This window comes from Charadrius vociferus, unplaced genomic scaffold (genome assembly GCF_000708025.1).
Source record: "Charadrius vociferus isolate BGI_N301 unplaced genomic scaffold, ASM70802v2 scaffold27, whole genome shotgun sequence".
In the NCBI taxonomy this organism is placed as follows: domain Eukaryota; kingdom Metazoa; phylum Chordata; class Aves; order Charadriiformes; family Charadriidae; genus Charadrius; species Charadrius vociferus.
Genome location: NW_009649173.1, coordinates 15,398 through 37,896, shown reverse-complemented (window position 1 = coordinate 37,896; position 22,499 = coordinate 15,398). Strand labels below are relative to the sequence as shown.

Genomic DNA, 22,499 nt, shown 5'->3' with positions numbered 1-22,499 from the left:
CTGCTGCCCTTAACGTGGTATTTGCCATTCCATAGCTTCAGAAATAGGCTTCTGTTTTGATCCTCCAGCAGGGAGGATGGGCTCCCACAGCAGTACGTTTGGAGGAAGGCAGGGAATTGCGCTCTGTGATACATCAGAGTTTGAAATCCATCCAAAAACTGGTCTCTCCCATGCAGCGGTATTGTGTGTTTGTCTCAGAGCCATCGTGGCAGCTGATGAGAGGCTTTGCAATAAAGAGCCTTTCAGTTACTGCCCATTTGGGTCGGACTGCTCAAAACAAAAGAAGCTTCCAGGAAAGCGCAACAGACCAAAACAGCGTAAACCAGTTTGCTTACATTCAGAAACAACTACTAACATCTTGACAGCGTAACCTTACAGCGTAGCTTTAAGGTGAAAGAACTTGATCATAAAATGGAGTGACAGCAACGATTCTTTATTCCAACTGGTTCCCTTCTTTGACTGGTGCATCCTAAATCTGAATCACAGAGCTGGGGAGAACCCGTTTTTGATCACAAAGGGTGGTTAGTCTTTTGAAAGCTGTGAGCCGGGTGCTGCATGCAAGGACTCCTTGCTTTGAGGTTTATATAGCCCTCCTCCTTAAATAATTCCTGACATTTTCTCCAACAATCAAATGTAAACAGCTTGCTAGAGAGCCAGCTCTGTGCAGAATAGATAGGTACTGTCAGCCCTCTCGGAAAGGCAGCAAACAAACCTCTGAAATGTCACAATCTGCTTCTAAAGTGATGGGATCAAAACTGACATTGGAGAACACATTCCTCAAGCTGTTAAGGCAGCTGGATTGCACTAGGTGAAATTTATCCAGAGCTTAGGATGTCAGACCAAGCAAGGAAAACAAACACATCTTTGCTTTCATCCGGAAGGTTGTGTACCAACAAGTCATCCTTGTTTAGTGCTGAATTTTTGCTGTGAAGTGGAGCTGGGGGGGGTAGAAGATGACAGAGGGACATGCTTTAGTTGAAATGTCAGTGCTTATTGAAGTAAAACTGTGGGCCTAATCAGTGGAGCCATGCAGTATGTCACGTTTCTTCTTGTAGTTCCTCCTCAACATACTGTTTTTGACCTTTGGTCTTGAGGCCTTTCAGGAGTAAAGAATTCTGCTAAGTAATTGGTGATGGAAGAGATGTCCTGGAAGCATGAGAACTCCTGGTTTAGGCAAACTCAAACCTAGATTTCTTGGCATGAGACACTTCTAAAAGAAATGCCCTTACTCTATATTCTTTAAAATTTTCTTCTGAAACTCCCCACTGCCTTTTTGCAGTCTCTATGGACTTGCTTGGTTGAAGGGAACATTTCTGTATATAGTTCAGTACTGAAGTGTGTGTGGAGTGCTCATCTTTTCATGCTCTTGCTCATTGTTTTGTGTTCACCCTCATGTTCTCAGTAGTCATAGTAAGTTCTCTGTCCTCGACAATTCTCTCCCTAGCACACGCTTAGCTCCTTATGTTAGCCCTGATGAACCTTTTTTCCCCACTTGTTCCACCATGTGCATCTTTTAGTTTTTAGGGATGATATTGCCAAAAAGACCAGATTGAATTTTCCTTGAAAGCTCTCTTCTGGAAAGCTGTTGTATTAACATGTTTTATTCTTAAACCAGATCGCTAAAATACAGATATTTATTTTCTGAAGTGTTCAGAGTTAAAGAAGAATCAGGATGTTGAATTGTAAATAGGCTCTCAAGGTTTTATGCCATCGTCTCTTGAAGGGCATGTTTGATTAGATGTGCTTTTGGGTGACATTTAATCATGCAAAGATAGACTTGTCTTAGTGTTTCTCAGCTGGGGGATATGTTTGGCTGTGAACAGAGTTCAACTAAATCTACTTATTGTTAGCTGCTTGTCAGAATGTGTGTGCGCAATGCATTCCCCCTAGGAACTGAACCGAACCTGTAGAGCTATGCAGCAGAGAATTGTGGAGCTTATCTCACGAGTGTCCAATGAAGAAGTCACAGAGGAATTGCTGCATGTGAATGATGATTTAAATAACGTCTTCCTCCGATACGAAAGGTGGGGCACCTTTTCCATCAACTATTTTCATTTGTTCTGGGTTTTCACTTACGTTTAAAATAGGTCAGTTGGCAAGAGTTGGCCATCTGGGCCAATGGTCCAACATAACAAAATACAGAGAACCAAACCACAGGAAGTATTTACAAAGTCTTTTTATGTTCTTTATGGTAACATTCCTGTTTCAGTTGTATCCTTTAATACTAGGATTTTTTTTTTTTGTCCTAGCCATTGAATTTTTGTGGGGCATATCCATAAAATGCAGGGCAGCCTTGTGCAAAACTCTCTGAACTAGCAGAGAGAGTCTGCAGGTCCCCGTTGTGCGGTGCTGTACAGATGTAGGGACTTGGGACTGAAAATAGCACAGCCACAGTCGCTGGTTCTACTTGCTAACTTGCGCTCTGCACAAATGCTTGTGCTGCTTCCTGGCTTAGGGAGGCTCCCGTGAGCTCTCTCTGTCTTCTGATCTCTGAGCTTTCTAGTTCCAGTACTGGTGCAAGGGGAGCTGCCTGAGGTGGGCGTCACCTTCATGCATGTAAGGGGTTTGTTTTTAAGTAACACTTAAAATCTTGAGAGAGAAAAAGAAAAAAAAAAAAAAAAGCCTGTTTTGTGCAGAGCTGAGGTTTTGAAGAGTTGGTCTGCGGGAATCATCCCCAGGGGCGGGACTTGGGTCATAGGACTTTCGACATGTTAGACAAAGGCGCTGTCAGCCACATCTGCTGCAGTAGGTGACACGTGATACAGCAGTCTTGGGAAAGTTTAATCTTCCCCTTAATGACAGGCCTGGGGAGTGAGGCACTAAAGAGTATCCTTTGTTCCTTGCTCTTAGCACAGGGCTTTGTTTCTCAAGCCTTTAAAAATAAATTAGGCTCTAGATATGTGAATCTGTGCTGTCACAGCAAAAGCTGGAAAGAAGATTCAGTGGCCTCGATTTTGTCTTTGATTTAGTCGTTCAGAGGAGATTGGGGCAAACTTTGAAACAAATGTTGGCTTTTTATGTGAAATGGTACGTTTTTCATGCACGAGCATGATTCTTACAAGTGGCAGAGTGTAACTATCACTAAGGCTCAGTCTGGTCGCCCTCGATATTTTTTCTGTTTTCCCCCGTCTGCAACTTTTCTGGCTGGGGCTAATGTATTTGTAGTCATTATACCCTGAAAGGTGAGCTGAGTGCTGTTAGCAAGCTATTTGTGGTAGAATAGCTGCACTGGTCTGAGCTTTTCAATAAATTCCAGTTCCTCCTCTGCTATTCCAAAAGCTTCACATTCATCGCGCTGATTTCTAGTATGGGTACCGAGCTCCGTCAGTGACTCAAGCAGGAGCACTGGCCTTCGCTGTGACGCTTTGGATGTAAACGAACGTGTGGTTCATAAGCTTTTTGGTGAGAAATATGAGGTGGGAGGTGTCTTCTTAGGTTTCCAGCTAAGGGAGCTGGATTTCCAGTAATAGTAGACACCCACGGTTTCCTAAAATTGAAATTTGGGCCTGAATTTGTTTTTGCTGCCCTTTAAGTCTGCATTTTCCTCTGTTACATTAAGAAAACAGTTTAGTTTGCCTGAGATTCCCTTTTGTCCATCTGGGAGAAACCCCACAGGATTATATGAATATTATGGGGTTTTTATTGAAAAGAGAGGTTACGTGTGAAACTACTTTTAAATGAGGAGAAACTCTAACCTTAGCGTAATCATGGTGCTTTTCCTGGTAAAGAAGGAGATAAGACTGGCCTCAGACAGGCCTTAGGAGGAGGTAGTTCCCCCTGCTTTTTTTGAGTTCATGAAAGCTGGGTTTAGATTTGCGGCCCCAGATGCACAGCTGGTTGGGGAAGGAGCAGAGAAGAGAACCGATCTTGAAGAGCCAGACTTCTTTCCCTAGGAAGTTTCAGGATTTTTATCCAACATCATTATTTTCATTCTTGGAAAGTACCAACCTATTGGAACATAGGCTCTGACGATCTGTGAGCTGACCCAGTATATTTTAAGAAATGAATCTGCTAATCATTGTTTCTCTTGCCATGTGTTGCCTGGGTAGGGCTGTGCTGGCATGCGTATGGCTTCTAATTTACATGTATTGCAGCAAGAGGGAGCTGTTAAGTGGGAGTAAGACTTGCTGCGGTGCTCAGCTTATTTAGCTGGGAGCATCAATCTTGCTGCAGTTCCTCCTGTCCCTTGGCTAACAGAATATCTATCACAAAGCACCTAATGAAAAAAACACATACCAAAACCAACCAAAGACCAATCCTACGGTGTTTTTCAGGCGTGTGTGTGCTGCAAGATCAGATTAGTTAACTTAATATCCACATTTGCCGAAAATGCAAGTTCTGCAACTATCCTCCCTTTGTCCTGGCTTGGAGTTAAAGCTTTCAGGGTTCCCTCTTGAACCAATGAAAACTAAGTTCAGTGGCAAGCATGTCATAGCTTTGTTTTAAACTTGTGTTTTTCGTTGTTTATTGGTGCCTTTGATAGTCCACATTGGTTTTTCTGTTTGGTTTTGTTTTTTTTCTAAACAGATTTGAACGATACAGATCGGGACGTTCAACACAAAATGCCAGCAATGGAGTAAGTACCTAACTCCATTTATTATATCAGCGGCTACGCCGTACCAGCTCTACTAAAATCACCAGTATCAGACCTTTTACCTGTCTGGCCCTGTGTCCTGCCTGTAGTGGCTCATAGTGGGTACCATGAAAAGAGCGTAAGAATGTGGCAAACCGCAAGTGACAACTTCTAGCTCAGGAAGACACTACACTAAAACATCTCTGTGTTTACAATCCTTAATGGATTTTCTTTTCGTTATTAACTTTTTTGATTGCTTTTGAGTCCATGTGAACTTTAGGCACTCACAATGTCCTTAAGCAGTGAGTTCCACAGTTTCACTACACATTTACAGATATTTATGTGGGTATTTATATATAATAAATATTTTGTTTACATTTGATCAAGGCATATGATGATTTTTATTTGCTCCACCTAATTCTTCTTCACTCTGTCTTAGAATACCACTGTTCAGGTTAATTTTCTTCATGCCAATCATAATTTGCGGAACCTCTCTCATCTGCTTTTTCAGCAGCCCCTTTCCAAGCTGAAAAGTTACAGTTCTAATTATTCTTTCAATGAAAAATATTTTATAGTTGTTTTATAGTGTTCAGGATCCGAGTTCATCATGAATTCATACATGGAACTGTTACATTTTCTATTCTGCATGCTTCTAACCATTTGCTGTATTTACTTTGCCTGTTTGATTGCCATTTCTACTGCAGTGTGATGCAAACTTCAGTACAGGCTCTGCATTGTAAATTTAGTCACAACAAGGAATTTTTGCTTCTGAAAACAGTTTATACCTAATGTGGAAGGTGGTAGCAAATTCGACTTAGATCTGATGTTGGTCCAGTGCAAAAAGTGATGGAGAACACAGGCACATTAGCTAAATCTGAAGAGATGTAGATGACCTCCAGGAGACTTTCCTGCTGCACTGAGCAGTGAAACTGAGGTTTTTTGGTGTCTGACCCTTTTTATACTGCACTCATCACCGTAGTATCCAAGAGACTGGTCTGTTTCGCAGTATGCAAGAGAGATCTTTTTAAGAAGCGCCCATTATTTTTTGGTGTTTGATGTTGCACTCTGGCATGTGTAACTTGCTGTGTTTCTTGTGTTCCAACAGGTACTGAATGAAGTGACAGAAGATAACTTAATAGATTTGGGTCCTGGCTCTCCAGCTGTAGTGAGCCCAATGGTTGGAAACTCAGCCCCCCCAGCTTCACTTTCTTCACAGCTTGCAGGGCTCGGTGAGTACCTGATCTAAACAGTGCTGATGAACATGAGGTTGCAATGCATGGACTTTTTCAAGCCTAACCAGTCTGTGCATCTTGAACAGCATGCAGGGGCTGCTAGGCAATCCAGGGGTGTGATTGTGGGAGCAAGTCTGAGCAGTTGCCGAGGTCCCTGTGACAGACCTGAACACCCAGTACAAGCCCTTATTGCAGTGAGCTGTCAGGATTTCCGAGGAGCCATTTTTCACCTGTGGGTCAGGGAATTTCTGCCCCCGTTGGCTCTCTGCTACCTGATAATGTTGCCATGTAGCCTTCGGAAGGTTTGGGTATGTGGCTCACAGGATTAGGAAGGCTTTCCCACTCCCCTGAACTGTAGTGATCTGTAATTGGCACAAAGGGAGGGATTTATTAACCAAAGGGGAGACTGAAGGAAAGGGTGCAAGTTCTCGTTCATGGTAGAACTTGTACTACTGCTTTTATTTCTGCTTAGGTATAACTCTCCATGAGATCAGTCTGGTGAATGTTCTTGATTCCCCTTATACAAAGAATATTTGAAATTGTTGGATGAAAGGTTTTTTGAAACTATTAAGTGTTTCACATTGAATCAAACCAGATTGCTTGATAGGATCACTTGATTTGACTGAAGGTTCTCCATCTCTTTCAGCCCTGTGCCACTATCATATCACTTGATTTGAAGCTGTTGGTTTCACAGTCAATAGCTGAGAGACAACATTGTGGAGAAAACTAGTATCCATACTCAAAATTCGTACCACGTTAGTTCATAGTAAATATCTCAGGATGAGTTTGGCAGCAAGCGCACGCCAATTCCCAAATGCTGGTTTCTCGATGAGGAGTACTTATGGTGTGCTGCTTCCAGGAGGAATAAGACAATCTCTACAATTTGACTTGAAAGGAATGCATGGTTTGCAGCCTCCAGCCTCTTCTGGACAGAACTGTGCTCAGTGCTGGAACTGTTAACTAGATGATATCTACAGCTGTCCTGTATCGTTCATGGCTTCCTCTGTAGCCTACATACTCATGGCAGTGGTGCCTGCATATGGTTTGCTATTTCATCAGTTTGGTTTTTTTCCCTCTGGTTGCAGACTTGGGTACAAACAGCGTCAGTGGCACACTCAGCTCTCTACAACACTGTAATCCTCGTGATGACTTCGACATGTTTGCACAGACAAGAGGCAGTTCCTTGGCTGAGCAGCGAAAGAAGTATGTTGGAGTTTGTCTTTACCACTGTTTGAGTCACGGCATTGCTGTTTTCTAAGGGCATAAATCTGAAACTTCTTGACTTCATTCCAGACTAAAAAAGTAGTTTTGGTGTATTTTTTTGTGCTTTTAATCCAGTTCTTATCCTGTTGGCCATTATTAGTGTGAGCAAGTGGAGAAGTTCCTGCTGCTGAGCAGAGCAGACTGTCTGAGTAATGTTATTTGACTGTCTTAGTTAATGAGCTCACTGGAAACTTGGAAATGAACTTGGCTTTACTTCTGCAGATGCTTCCTCTCATAAAGGCTTGTCATCTCATCCACCCGGCCAGTGTCTGAGATACAGGAGCGTAAGGGTCCTTCACCTGAAGGCCATGGATATACTTTGGTGACTGAATTACTGTCCTCAAGGGCTTGGAAACAGAATTACTATCTAGTTAAACTCTCCCTTTGGCCCAGCAGTCAGACTCTCGCAGGCTGTCAAGCCAGTGCAGCTTGCCTGGCTGCCATGCTATCCCTAATTTGTTTATATGCATAGGGCTTGCATCTCTAGAGCTGCAAATCTGGCACTTTCAAGGGCATTTAACAGGTCAAATTATTTTAATGTAAAATAAATCTGTGCACTTATTAAGAAATCGTTTGATCCCTGTCAAGTGAGATTTAGTAAAAGACACAGTTGGGTATTTTTCTTTCATATATTATTTCTTGTCTCCTTCTGGTTTCAGATTCTAGAGGATGTAGTGGCTACCAGCAGTCAGAACATCATCAATATCTTGTCTCAAACTAAGAAATTTTGTTAATAGTTTAACTCAGACCTTAGCAGATTATCAAAAACTTACCACCTCTGGAAAATTTGAGCCAGCAAATGTATTGGGATCTTTTATTTGCAGTCATCAATATAGCTATTGGCACTGCCTCAGCTGTAGTATCAGTGTTGCGAAGACATGCTCTACGATAGAGGCATATATTACCACAGGAGATTTCAGGCTGAGAGCCCTAATGTATAGTCAGAAAGGAGATGCATTGCAGAGAGATCTAATGGAGGTCCCTCTGTCTCTTGTGCTAAATGAAGCATGAAACTAGTCTTCCCACACTGCACCTCTATCTCCTTCTGCGAGCTAATGGAACAAGGAGCACATATCAATCCATGATTTCACAAGGGAGGATTGCTCTGTCTCCCTTGGATTGTATGCTGTATGAGTGGAGCAGCAGTGAGACAGTAAAGATGCGCAGTGTGTAGGTGAGAGCCTCTGGGTGCTGTGCTCAGAGCTTGGGAGAAGGCAGCACGCTGGAGGAGAAAGTGGTCCTCCAGCTCAGATATGCGGCTCCTCCCAGGGGTTGATTTGTGGGCAGGTGTTGGCGTCTGCTTCTGAGAAACGTTGCTATTGCGTCTGTCACCTGACTGCTACGTGTCCCTTTTGAATAGCAATTTAAGAAGCATTTTAAAAATCCAACCTCTGTAAATAGTGCATTTCTTTGTATGCTTTACTGCTTAGTTATGCTTCATCTGTCTTCGGGTCTCCCTCTGCCTCCCCCTATGCGTGCATTAAGGTCAGGCTTCCAAGTATCATCTTCAAAGCTTTGCAAAGCATAATCTGTAATCAGGCCTCTTTTCATAGTTCCTTGCTGGCTCTTGGATGCACTTATGGTGCCTCGTAACCTATTTGCCTACCTTTCATAATGCCAGTCTTACTCTTTTTGCTTCCACATGCTTACTGAAACTGATGGATGGTCTTTATACAGAGCACACTCCCCTTCTTGGAATACACTTAATACACTTGAAGGCTTGTTAAGAAAAAGAATGTGCTTTCTGATTTCCAGGGGAGTAAATCAGAGTAGCAAGTGTGTTCTGCATGGGTGACTTCTGGGCTTCCTTCTAGTTCTGTTTGTTCCTTTCTTTCAGTGTGACGTATGAGGATCCACAGGCTGTCAAAGGACTAGCGTCTGCCCTGGATGTTCGAAAACAGAACACAGGAGGGGTAGGTCATTGCTCTGCGTTTTGTTATCTGAAGCCGTGCGTGGAATCTAAGCTGTAGGCAGCTGCTTTGACCGAGACTTATCATTCTGTATTCCAGCAACACGCTAGTACTGGCTATTTTGAAATGGATATCTAGGAGCAAGTACTTGCTCAGTAATGATTTCTAAAGACCTGCTACTTAGCACACCAAAAGACTTCAAAATCATAGTGGGTAAATTCTCCTGTGTTCTTGCAGCTTGCCTGGCGGGTCCAGCTCTTTGACTGGAATCACTGCTGAGAAGAATAAGTGGGGAATGTCTTGTGAACACTGGCGTGCATTTGTTTGGTTTGTTTTTGTTTATGAAAGTTGATGCAGTCTTAATCTACCAGACTTCACTCTAAGTGCATGGATACATGAGCAAGTTACAGGGAGAGAAATTACATAGACTTTTAATGCTTCACATGCCTTACCATAACTGCCCTTGCAAGCAGTCTGTTCTGTCTGTCCCAGGGCAGGCTCCTGCTATCTTTTGTGGGCAGAAGAGGCCCATGCGCTGTCACCTCACAGCTAGAAACGTGTGCGAGAGAGCGAGCTTGGCCAGCTTTGTCTGCATACCTTGGTGACGGCAGAAGTGAAAAGAGCTTTCAGATCATTTCTCGACCCCTTTCTACCACCCTGCTTTTTAAAACTGTCCTGCTCTTTTGTATTCAGCTGCGTGCAAGTTTTTAGGTGACAGAGTAAGTTCAGAGACTTTTCCTGGTCTAATTTTGGTCTGTGCTGACCACTAGGGAGCACGGCAGAGCCAGTGTAGCATGGGAGAGCCAGTGCAGCACGCTCACGCCTCCCTCCATGGAGAATTGCCTCCCCATGCCTTGGCTGATCCCGCCCTGGTTCTTTCATAAGCTGAAATGGGAGGGCTCAGGGCAGCTGGCATTTTTGGGGTCAGATCACAGCTGCCTGCCTGCCTGGGCCACAGTTCAGTGGTAGCCGGGCTTCAGCAATGATTTCTTATGGAGCATCCCACCGCCCCGCAAATCTATCTGCTTGTTCCTGTCCCTGTCCTCCTGCAAAAAGGGTAATTTAAGCCCCAGGTCATCCCTGTGGCCAGTTTCAAGCTCAGCCCCGGAAAAACTCATGCCAGCAGTACTGAGGGAAAAGGGGGAAGCATGGGGAGGGAGGGACAGAAGTATATTTAGCAGGAACGAGAGAGGAATCCCTGAAGCCAGTGTGACAGTCCAAGCCCCCGGTATCACAGAGCTGCGTTATTGGGAAAGGTTTTGCGATTCTGCTCTTTGTTGCTGGCTACCCAAACGCAAGGGGCTTGCATTTAGCTACTGGTCAGGGGGGCTGTATTCCCCTGGTGGCCATGGGGTCATGTCCTTATTTATTAACACTTTTGTTCTCAGCCAGTTCTGCTTGAGGCACCAATGCGACGTGTCAGTCACACCAGCGTAGCTGCTGCTCTCCCTGAAGTGTTGTCAGTTCAAAGGGCTGTGTCTAAGTTAATCTGATGGTCAAAGTTTTTTGGGGCAAATGCTTTACGGGTTGTGGAACTTTGGGCTCTGAGATGTTGTAGAGACTTTCAGCCTCTTTTCAAAGGTCCTGATGACCGTATCATGTCATCAGAATGGCTTGCTTTGAAATGCAGTCTTTCAGTAATTGGTAAACACTACTTTTCATCTAGTGTTGTGAGGCTTGTGGGTGTCTCTTCTTAAAGGAAATAAAAATTAAACTCTGCTGAAGTCACCAGCCCCAGCATGCGTAGCAAAAAACTGGCAGTGCTCAGTAAACGAAAGACGCATTAATTTGGGTAGAGAGCTAATTTAAGAACAGCTCTAGGGAGGAGCCAAAATCTTCGCAACACATTCTTCACACTCGTCTTGTTCCAGCACAGTTGTCCAGTGGTAAAATTCAGCACATCCGACGTTTGTAATGTAGTCGTTCTCAGAATGGTCTGTAGAGAGATGGCTGATCACGTGGCATTAGCTGTCTTTTAATATGATTTAGCAGCTGGAAACAAGACGAGCTAAAAATACACTGTTTTCTTAATATTGCTTTTCCATGTTGGGAATTGCTTTTGTTGCCACAGAGTTGTTGCATGATCACAACTGGGAGGAGAGGCGTCCAAGAAACAATTCTCTGGTGTTACACAGATAGTAGATGAAGTTGGAGTGATTTCCCCCTTTGTTTCCTCAGCACAATTGCTGAAATTAGACATAAAAGATTACAGCTGATTCTCTATTATCTGTGGTAATGGGGACAGGAGAGGTATCCCACATGTATGAGTATCTGGATGGAGGTATATAAACACACCGGCAGCTCTCTGCTGAGCTAGCCCAGTTCTGGCAGGGCTGGTGGGCTGGAACCGCTGCGCTCTGCCGGTCCTGAGCAAGCTGCTCCAGAGCTAGAGATGACTCTGCGTCCGGGCTCAGGGATGAGATGCTGAAGGACAAGAAGCCAATCTTGAGAGTCTTTATGTTGCTGTGCCGTGCAGTCTGCAACATGCTCAGAGAAACTGGATGCATCAGCGGTCCTTTTAACCTCTGCCGCTCTTTGAGAGGGGCAGTTTGAAAGACTGCCAGAACACTGCAGCAAACTGCCATTACTTACCCTCCTGCTCGACGCCATCATTAGAGCTATCGCACTGTTGGAGTTTGGGGGAGAGTCTGCTGAGATCAAGGAGGTAAACAGCGTGTGCTGCAACTCACAGCTTCATAAACAAGGGAAACTCTACGGTGTGTAATACTAGTGTTTTCAGTAAAGCTGAATGATTTTAGTAGGTTGTATAACCTACACTTTTTCTTCTTCTAAGAAGATGACAAACATCAGCCTCACTACTAGTCAGTGATTTTTCTTTTTATTTTTTAATATCAGCATGGAGGAAGTGCTAAAATTCTGTGAACTGTCTGTAGGAAGTGCAGAGGTCGAGGTGAGCTCTGTCCCTCCACAGGCAGAGCTGACAGGCAGCAGAGGGAGATGCAGCTGCTGCCAGAAGCTACCATGGGCAACTCTGTGTGTGTGTGTGTGTGTATGTATGTGTATGGGAAGTTCTTAACTTGCTGCTGTTATATGACTTTATCATGGGTTGTTGCTGTGGTTTCTCTCTTTATGGACCTTTCTGTTCTCAACACAGAGGAGAGGTAAAGGTGGGAACTCAGACATGGAGCCCATAGACAAGTGGCTAATTACACAAGGAATGGTGAGGACTTCACCAGTGAAGCGATTCCTACTGCCCACCCCAGTCCCTTTACCTAGAATAACCATCCTCCATTCACCTCTCGTCCTGCCCTACTGAACCACTTCAAATCAGACAGTACAAGGAGTTTACTTCCCACCTACACCATTACCTGGGGCAAAGGGAAAGATTTGCGCCAATTTCTCGTTTATACAGCACAAAGGTCTGTAACCAACTGAATCATTTGTAGGATCCCACATCACCTTCAGAAGAAGCCTGGGGATCCAATTGGTTCCTTGTACTGTCTTGATTTATTTATGCAGTATCCGCTTTTCGGGGGATAAACACAAGTCTCGTGGGTCTTATTCATAAAGAAGACACTTTCTATGTGTCTTTAAAGCAGTCTTTTCTGGTTGTTCTTAACTTTGTGATCTGGAATAAACATACGGAAGATGTAGGATCATACCTAATTGAATTGAGTAACGTAGGGAAAGTTCTTGAAAAAAGGAAGGGAATGGAGGGGACCGCTACCCACATTGACACCTTCCACCCCACTGCCATTAGGATTCAGACTCCAAAAGGTACAATAGTGTTTCTGGCTTTAAGGATTTAATTCCCGTGTCTAGTGATGACACGCTCTGATAAAATCCGTCTTCTGAAGATCACTGAATCTGTTCACATTTTGACCTTCTTTGAAGTTGTCCTTCATCAACATGCTTGCAGAGAGAAGTTCAAAAGCCTTTTTTAAGGGCAGAAGTTGGAGATAGGTAAAAAATAGCCTCAGCTATGCCTTAAAGCCAGGTTCTGAGACCAATTTTGTATTTTTGGATGACATAATCCATCACTTTATTGGTACTAATCTCAAACGCTTAATGTGACCTAACTGTACAAAGGCCTTCTGAGACAGTCCCGACTGCAGCTGAGTTCAGAAAGGTGCAGTGCAGAATTCCCTTTGGGCTGGGGTGCTGCTGGCAGTGCAGCGTGCGGGGCTGGGCGTCAGGGGGCCCGTGGAGCAGGAATGCCTTGCTCTGGGGAGAACCTTGAATGTCCCAGACTAATCTGTCCAGTGCTTAAAAAGAGAAACATCCCAGAGAGTTTAAGGTTGAGGAAATCCAGAGTGTGCAATATCAATATGCATCCACTCTGTGAAACACTTTGCGTTTATTCTTCTGGATTTAGGGCTAATCCGGATTATTTCTGAGGGCCAGCTTGTGAATTTGTCAGAAGTTTGCCTGGCTGGTGCATGCCCAGTGCTTGGACATGTGCATATATATGGTCGTATCTGCCTGCCTGTGCAAGCACCCAAAAGCAGTCCTGTACCTGCTAGCACACGTGGTAAGCCCAGCTGTAGGTACCTATCCTTGGGTGCCAGTTTCCTTTCGGTGCTTGTCACAGACCCACGGCTCGTGACATGAGAGTGAAAAGCCATAAAGTGAGCAGCGCTTGCTTTGCCTCTGATACTGTTGACTGTGGTTCACAGAGGCTCTTGCTGTTCGGTGGCTCTGTTGCAGCCGGAGATGTACTATGCCACTGTTAGGTGTTCATCCATAATGAATAATCCAGCGATTGAGTTAGTTCCTTGTCTTTGCCTTTCCACTGTTTACAAGAGCAGGGAAGCATGAAATCGGCACCCCTGCTGTTCACACCGCTCGCACCACTGCTTTATTAAAAAAACAAACACAATATTCCTTCATTGGCTTGTGGTTATTCAGTCTGGAAAAAGGATACTGCAGCATTCATGGAGGCATACGGATTTGGGGAGGGAAGGGGGTCTGGCTGTCCAGCCAGTGGCTGCTCTTACAAGCCTGTCACCTTGTTTGTATGCTAAATACGAGAGAGAAATACCTAAAATAAAACTAAACTAATCATTAACTCTGTTTCTCTCTTAACTGGCTGTAGTTCTTAACCGTATTTATTAATACAACTTTGTAGCATTTGCAATACCAGTGGAATAACTAGCATCCGAGGTATGAACTTGATGTCTACATTCTTTGGTAACTTCTTGTACTTTTGAGATGAGGGGAGAGAGAGGGGTGAACTGACATTGCCATTCCCTGTGCCTGTACAACACTGAGCCCACTGGAAGGGTATTCTCCACCTGCCAGAGTGGTGCTCTCATCCCTCATAACCTGACATTATTCTTTCCAAACTGCGATACATTTAAGTTTAGGGTTGAGTTCTTCCCGCTCCATTCTGTGCGTGCCGGTTCACCAGCACACCTTTGCAGAGGAAGGCTCATTCAGGGCTCTGTGTGTACTCTCCCAATGAATTTGGCAGCGTTGTTTCTATTTCAGCTTAATCTACAGCTCAGTTCTGCTGGCAAGGATGATGCCAGGACCACGGAGACACAAAGCACACCTTTATCCATTCCAGCCGAGCCTACAAAACTAACGTAGACAAAATGATATCTGCAGAAAAATGTTCCTGGTTGAAATGTGACTTAGGGATGTTAGCTGAGCTGTTCCAGTACCAGATCTGTTTGCAGTGTAAGGTCCGGGTTTTTGCAAGTTGGGCCATGCAGGTGTCCTACAGAGGTCTGTGTCAGCAGCTCCAGCTCTTAGGCACAGACTTTGTCATAAGGCCACCACGTTTTAGTGCAGGTAATTCCAGTTCCCTTCTCATGAGTTTGGGCAGCTGTTGAGATTTGCATTAATATATTCATTTGTTAGCATAGTCTGTCACCCCACTCACATGTCAAATGGATATCCGTTACGAAAGTGAGAAGCAGGTGTTGCTTAAGCCACCACATCAGGACAGACATTATTTGGGACAGTGGCAGGGGAAGAATGAAACAGAACCAGAATTCACAGAAACCGATACCAACAGCTTTCAGCATTGCATCTTGACCACCAGAAGCATAGCTGGCTGGAGAGGAGATTCCTCTCTGTGGTAAAGGTCCACAAGTAAAGATCAAATGAAACCTTTGCTGAGATGTTGTTAATTAGTAATAAAATGGGATGCCGCTATGTATGCCTTCAGTAGAGAGAGAGGATCTAAGATTTGGAAATGACTTGGGTAACATGAGGCTGTTGAAATACGTCATCTTCTTGGACGCTCAAGTGCTTGAATTGTGGACAAACTGAGAAATAAACGTGAAGATCTCATTTCTTCTGTGTGGTAGGACCCCTCTCCCTTTTGAAGGCAAGCAGGCATGTTCCCTTGTTCTGAAGATCGTGGGGGTTTCATTACCTGTCCAGCCACGGCGTTTTATGGAGCGCTCCGCAAGGACAATCTGCTACCCCACGTGAAGGAAGGCTTTCGCTGTCTGGGCATGCCTATCAGATCCAGATCGGCTGGTTGTTGTACCGGCACAACGGGCTGTGTCGGGGAACGTGTTGCACCTGAGCTCTTACCTTCCCCTGTGCCATGTGTAAACACAGTTGCAAGTAATCAAGTAGCTAATTCAATCCTTGGCATGTAAAGTCAGACGCGTTCTAAAATTGAGGCCGGGCAGCTATTTCAAGATCACAAGAGCTTTAAGTAGACGGTAAGACTGTGGTGGTAAGCTGGAGCAGACCGCTAGTGTCCGTCTTAGTGTTCTTGTTCTGCGACCGTAGGAATGACAGACCTTTCTTTACTCTTGCTAACTAACAGGGGGGAGTGAATAGCAGCTAACCAGGTGTTATTGGCAGCTTTGTTAAACAGCTAGGAAGAAGTGGAATTAACTAAGCTACTACAAGACAGTAGTCTAGCAACAATTAGCATGAACCTTGTTAAACATTTTAAGAACACTAATGAGCTCACCTAGAGACCTGAATTGTCATTTCATACCTGCTTCTTTTCCAGTGGGATCATATTTAATAGAAATAAAATGTGATAATAATAACCTTAAACTGTCTTTTTAAGGGTAGAATATTGGATTTTATGACTTCTGAGGAAATATATTGGCAATACTCTTTGGCTTTTGATTGCTAGTGAGAACACCAAGACAATCTAACTTAGATAAGTATGAACTTGAATTCCAGGTTCCCGTGGGTTTTGTGGGACTGAACTCTCACTTTTGTTCTCCCAGCCCTCCTTTTCCATTTCACTTTCAGGACTGTTGAGATGATCCCATTTGTAGGATTTTCCAAAGACTAAATAAAAAAGGAATTTGAACAATGAGCCCAACTTCTAATTAAGGCCAGTTACTTAAAGCACCCCAAAATATTTTGTCACTTAATTTCCATTTAATTTGAGTATAGACTTTTAAAAAAGAAATCACAATATCATTATAAAAACAGCTCTTGCAGCCAGCACTGACTATCTAGGGAGCTGTCTTGCCAAGACTGAGAGCTTCACTAGACCGTGTATGTTTGCATAATCAAAGTATTAACAAGTCGGTATCCCATTCTGGAGCTATTTCCATGTAGTCTGTGGCTGCCACTGCTGTTTGTTCCCAGAAACTGTTGTGTTTTTTAATGTGTAAACTAGCTAATTTGTTTTTACATTGCTTCTGTTGTGTTTTAGGGGATTAGTTTTAACAAAACTCCCCTCCACATTTTTCAGTTTAGGACTTCTGGAAGGGGATGACTTGCCAAATACACAACTGAATGGCAAAAAAATGAACGTCTGTGTGTGGTCAGTTTCAAATGAAATATAAATGTTACAACGTTATAGTTAAAATATTTTAAAACTTCCAGTTACTGTTGAGAATTTCCGCTTTTTTTTATCCTTGAACAAATTAAACCTGATACATTTAACCCATGTTTTATTGGGAAAATGGGGCTCAGAGTCTGAGGAAAGTAAATTGGAAGATTGAGCATGGAAGGAGCAATAAGATACAAACCCTTGGCTCTTCTGTAAGTGTGCTGGAAGATGGGGGAAGCTTTTTCAAAGGTCACTGCTGAATAGCAAACGGCTGACATGCTTAAATGTTTATCTTACAGCTCTCTCTGCTTCTTATATATGACCTGCGAGAAGTGTTCTTGCACTTCTGAGGTGTGTGTTTGTTTGTTATATAAAGTAGGTCTGTCTGAAAGTAGAATTCCTTCTTTTCTTTTTAAATCTTACAAAACACAGCAGCACAGGCTCTTATACTGCTGAGCTGTTTTTCGAGGGCTCCTGCAAACTCAAGAGTCCTGCGATTCTCAGGAATCCATTACTTGCTCAGTCATCTGGTGTGTTTTCAGGATAACCCAGATTTGAACTGCTGTTCCTCCTAGTACAGGGACAGCAGTACCACCGTGCTTTTTAGAAAAGCTGCTCTTGTTTTATTTATAGAAAAGCAAAAAAACCCTGCAATTTTCCTCCTCCTTTCCATACAGATTTTCTTATCCTTAAAGAAACCTAAGTACCTTCCTGAGCTGCAAACTAGCCAACATCTCTGAAGGCTACACCTCCCAGAGCACTGCTTATTGTGTGCGGTGTTAAGCAATACAGGAGAGAGACAGCAGTGAAACTTCTGCAGTAGGTTTTAGGTTGCTGTAGGCTGAAGAAATTCATTGCTTTGTATCTCTGAAGCCAGTATTTTCCAAAGCTGTTAAACTAACAAGCCACTTCTACAAGATGCAACTTGTCCTTGGGAAGGAACGTGTTGGAAGATGTTTACAGAGCCCTCCTCTCGTTAATGGCCAGCTCGCAGCAGCTTCAGCACACTGTGTTAGCGTTGTACGTGCACGATTCAGCTCTCCATTGCAGATTAAAAAGGGGCAATTATCCTAAATCTGGCCCATTCCAAGGAAACTGCAGGAACTTATTCTCTGTTTGGGATCTTCATGTATTAGCTAAAAGCAAAATGACAACTTGGACCTCTGATCCTTCCTGGATCTGTCATGTGCACTTTGTCCAGCAAGCTGCAGAGTAGGAGCCAAGCCATCTTCCCGCTGCCTCTCCCGGTGGGAGGTACTTTGGATTGAGCCCTGGATTTCCAGTCCGTTGCCACAACTAACCCACTTCAGCAGACCTCACCTCAAGCAAAGGGTGACCTCCTCAAAACTGACCTCTTCAGTGCAAAGGGCCACTTGATCAGAAGAAAAAATGCTTGAGGAGCTCTGCTAAACAGCGTCAGCCTGTGCTGTTGCCTCTGTAATTCAGCATCTGTCTGTCTTCCTCCACTAGAAGTCCCTGAGAAAACTACATCTCCCAGCGAATTAATTTGCAGAGCCTCTTTCAGCTCTTCTTCCCGTGAGAGGTTTCAGGCAAAGCTGTGAACAACCTCTGACACCTTTTCTTCCTAGGAGAGCCTCTCCAGCGCTGTGAGGTCTCTTGCCTGCCAGCCCCGCTGCTCAGCTGCCGTGCTGTCGCCTGCAACCCGCCTGTCTGACATTGCTTTCCAAATGTTTTTTCAGGTTGTCCTTACGTGATCTATTGTGCTGTTTTCCTGTTTACTTCTGCAGCCCTCTGTTGTATTCCAGCCGTGTAGTTAAGTCAGGAAATTCTACACCTAATATGCAGTAATTTCCCTTCGCTGACCCGGTTGCCTGTAGCACTTTGTGAAATAGATGCACTTCAGCGCTCGGCGCGCTGCGTCTGCGCTGCCTGTCGCAATCACACAGCGGAACGTGAGCGGTTTTATCGCAGGAGGAGAGGCAAACCTTCCATGCTTTTCGTTAAACCATCCGTGGAGGTCTGACAGGCAAGCTCCGGGGAGCCTTGCTGCAGCACCACAAGGTGTTGCCAGTGCTGGAGCGGGAGCCGAGAGGAACCCATGCTGTGCTCTCCTCCCCTGCCCGCGCCAGCGCCTGCTGCCCCATCCTCCTCCTCACCTTCACCTTTGAGACGCCGCACTTTGCACTGGCACACGTTGGGTTCTGCTGCCTCTGCTGCAAGAGGGTCACCTTTGGCAGAGGAGTGGGGACAGGGAGCTGGGACTGTTTTGCTTTGAAGCGGTGTGCCGAGGCTTGCCAAGGCGCGGTGGGGTGGTGGGAGGAGGATCTGGAAGGAAGCTGTGTACCCAGGGCTCTGACCGCCTCCACCTGTCCAGAAAATCAAACTGTTTTCTTAGGAGTGTTGCCTGAAGACTTTGAGCCCCTCTTTTTGCTAACCCTTCCCTGTGGCTAATACACATTATAAAAAAGAGAAGGTGTAACTTTAACATTTCAAAACCTAACTGATATCCAGTATTCTACCCTTAAAAGCTTTTCACGATCAAGATTAGAATCATCAGCCCATCTTGATGGTTTTAATATGTGGTCGAGAAGTTACCCGTCTTACACTGGCATCCAGTCACGTCATTCCCCATAATCTTTCTCTTGGTTTTTTTTTTTAGCCTTGTTGTTCATAATTTCCTTTCCAAGTGTTTCTTTATTTGAAATGCCATTTATATTTTGTTGCCTTTTTTTTCCAGCACATCTTACATCTTTGTTTTTGTTTTGTTTTTAATCTTATTTCTGGCGTTTTCCATCGCTCTGTGGCCATGATTGTGGATGTGTTTTGGTTTTTGCCTGCCTTGCTGTTCTCTCGCTGCACTCCCTAGATCCCTGTTGCACAGTCCTCTGTCATGGATGACATTGAGGAGTGGCTCAGTACCGACTTGGTGAGACTCTTTATATTTTCGTTTTTCACATGGGCAATAGCACTTGTACGGATAACTTTCAATGCATTGCTGATTTACTGGTACTTCTCGTAACGGGAGGCAGTGAAACTTCTAAATCATATGGCTTATTTCCCTTTGAGGGGACTACCTAAGCAGGAGGATATAGGGTCATGTTCAGCAATTCAATCAAAACATTTTTTTCGGAGTTGTTTTATTTTCACTTCTCCACGTTAACATCACAGAATAGCACGCATTCCAGAAATCGCGTGTTTCTGGTCCCCATATAGGAAAGCATTTAAACATGTGCTGAAGTTTACCTGTGTTCTCCCCTGGACTTAAAGCGCATGTTTAAGGCTGTATTAGCTTTGACGGGATCTAAGTACATGCTTACGTTGAGGCATACTTTTAAGAGATGCTGGATCAGGGCTTAGATTCCTTTCAAATCGAGATGTCTTTGTTAAATTGGCAAGCAATCTTGACATGTTTCATAATATTAATAATAAAAATTTATAACAGTCTCTCTTCAATGTTTATAACTTTCAGTTTCTCCTAAATGATTATTGTCTGGTAATTATTAAACAAACAAACAAATGACAGAACTAAAAGTAGCTTTTCCTTCACTCTGGAGTTTGTTTTGCTGTACCAATACACGTTTGGTTTAGGCAGCGGTACAGCTAGTACGCATTTATTCCAGTTTCTTTTTGTACTGTCAGCATCTGACTCAAATTAACCAAGTGCGTTTTGGGGACGGGTGGTGGGTTGTGTTTCAGACTGTTCTTTTAAACATGGTTTTAGCGAACTGAACTGTTTCCTTGTGGCCAACATATCCCTAAGGATCATCTCCTTCCATTACTTAGGACTTCAGGTATTGTCCCTAGATAACTCCCTACTCCCTAAGGTCTCCCCCAGCCCCCGGCTGTTGCCTGCTCGACTGGGAGTTGGGAGCTGTGGGATTCAGGCTCCGCTCCCCGGCTCTGGCAGCAGTGCGGCTGGCACGCTCCGGCACATCAGCCCTCCGCTCCAGCACCAGAGGAGCTGACTGTACTGAAAGGAAGAAAATGCTCCTGTTCTCCAAAACCTAAGAAGTGCTTAAACAGATTCTGGGTTTCAGTGTTCAAGTTTGGCAGTCTGACTGGCTGTCTTTGAAATGTCACTGGTTTTTAGCTGCAGGTATTTTTTTCAGGCCTTGGTACAGGCCGGTATTTTCAAATCTAGTTACAAACTGATCTCATTTTGTTAAAGAAATACAGTAAATGTAGCATGTCCACTCTGCTTAAACAATAAACTTTTGTCTTTGCCATTTAAATTAATTTAGCAGGAGAGAAGATCTTACGGAGAGATATCAAGGTAGCTCTGTACATCTTTCATCCCCCAGATAGTCTTGCTCAAAAAAAGCAAAGCAGAGAAGTGCCGTGTAAATGCCTGAACAAGCCTGGGGATCTCACGCGCTGCGGCCGTGACTGTACCGGCTTCCCTTCTCCTGGGTACCTGCGTCCCCGTCCTGACCGTATGTGGGTGTAGCATAGAGTTGCCCTCCGAGAAAGTTTGGACTGGATTTTTGTTTTTCACTCTGGGTTCCCCCTCTCCTTGTTTTGTTAATGGTTCATTTCAGTTCTCTGCTTCCCAGCTGAGGAAGTTACAGACTAGGTTAGCTAATAGTTATTTATTTCCTTACCCTTTTTGGGTGCACTGGAACAAACAGTACCTCTGCGTGTGAAGCAGTGGCTGCTGTGTGTACCTTTGGAAACCTCTGTGCAGTAGCAAGCTAGTAGATGTTAGGTGGCATTAATTCTCAGGCATTAAAAACCTTTGTGAGGCCAGTCAGTATGTTCCCACTCTCCTGCTAGAGAAGCCAGGGTATGGACAAACACTTTCCTTTTTCAAAGGAGGTTCAACATGAGGTTTTCAGGTAGTGCTTTTGTCCATTTTTAAAATCCTGATAGATTGACAAGGATGCCACATCCTTGGACTTCCTTATTAAAGCACTGTTGGAAATTCGCATATTGAAATGCGCACAGCTGGTAGAAATGCACTGACCCTCTGGCATCCCAGCCTTTGTATCTCATGGACGGATGCTAACTGCCCATCAGTATCCTTCATCCAGCCCACCCGAGTCTGGTCTTTGTACAGCATGGACGCCAGGAAAGCTGCTATATTTTTGTATGCACTCTAAAATGAACTCCCACAGGAGGAACGTTGGCCCCAAACTATTTTGCGACATATGTCCTTTGTCAGCTAAAAGTGCATTTTATTTGAAGACACAATGCAAACCACAGTCCTGACTTTTTAAAGGACTGTGTGACAAAAGGTGGCATCTTGTACAGTGTTTGTGTGACTCACACAGCTCAGCTTTTGACTGGGCATACTGTCTGAAGTGGAAACAGCGCTGGACTGCCATTCAGGTCCAACTGGGAAAGTTTAGCTATTCACCAGTGATCTTCAGAAGCATTTCTGGTGCTCATCCTCTTGCTCTGCAGTGCAGTGAAATGTCAGTCGCCATTGGCCTCCTGACATGGGAGCCAAACGATTTCCCCCGGTCGCCCTGCTCAAATAGTTACCATGTGGAAACAAGTGGTGAAAACTGTCCAGTTGCATTAAACACATGTAGAGGCTAATAGTGAAGGTGAAGCGCTGCCTGTGTGTTCACACGCCTTTTTGTTCCAATTGCAGAAAGGAGACGAACTGGAAGAAGGAGTGACCAGTGAAGGTAAGCAGAGATGCCTGTGGCTATGAGCCGTTCTCAGGTTAGTGCGCAGAGTGAATTATCTGCTTTGATCCCTGCTGAGATGCTGACTTCTCCCAGCCTGATGTTCCCCAGCAAATGCTTCTGCACTCAGAAAGGCGGGAAGAGAGCATTTTAGAGCAAAAAGTTAGTATTTATGGTGTGAGGAGCCCTCCTGGCTGTAAG

At 44.3% G+C, this 22,499-nt stretch overlaps 1 protein-coding gene across 2 annotated transcripts in view; it reads left to right on the top strand.

Annotated features, from left to right (window-relative positions):
• TOM1L2 (target of myb1-like 2 (chicken)) overlaps positions 1–22,499 on the top strand; it is a 46,583-nt gene that overhangs the window by 22,842 nt on the left and 1,242 nt on the right. The window contains exons 6-13 of one of the 2 annotated variants that reach the window (XM_009888527.1): positions 1,891–2,024; positions 4,528–4,576; positions 5,679–5,802; positions 6,891–7,008; positions 8,906–8,979; positions 12,071–12,159; positions 19,532–19,591; positions 22,262–22,298. In XM_009888527.1, the coding sequence (XP_009886829.1) occupies positions 1,891–2,024; positions 4,528–4,576; positions 5,679–5,802; positions 6,891–7,008; positions 8,906–8,979; positions 12,071–12,159; positions 19,532–19,591; positions 22,262–22,298 (685 nt within the window). Of the gene's footprint in view, positions 1–1,890; positions 2,025–4,527; positions 4,577–5,678; positions 5,803–6,890; positions 7,009–8,905; positions 8,982–12,070; positions 12,160–19,531; positions 19,592–22,261; positions 22,299–22,499 lie in introns of both variants that reach the window. The other variant, XM_009888525.1, reaches the window with a different exon arrangement.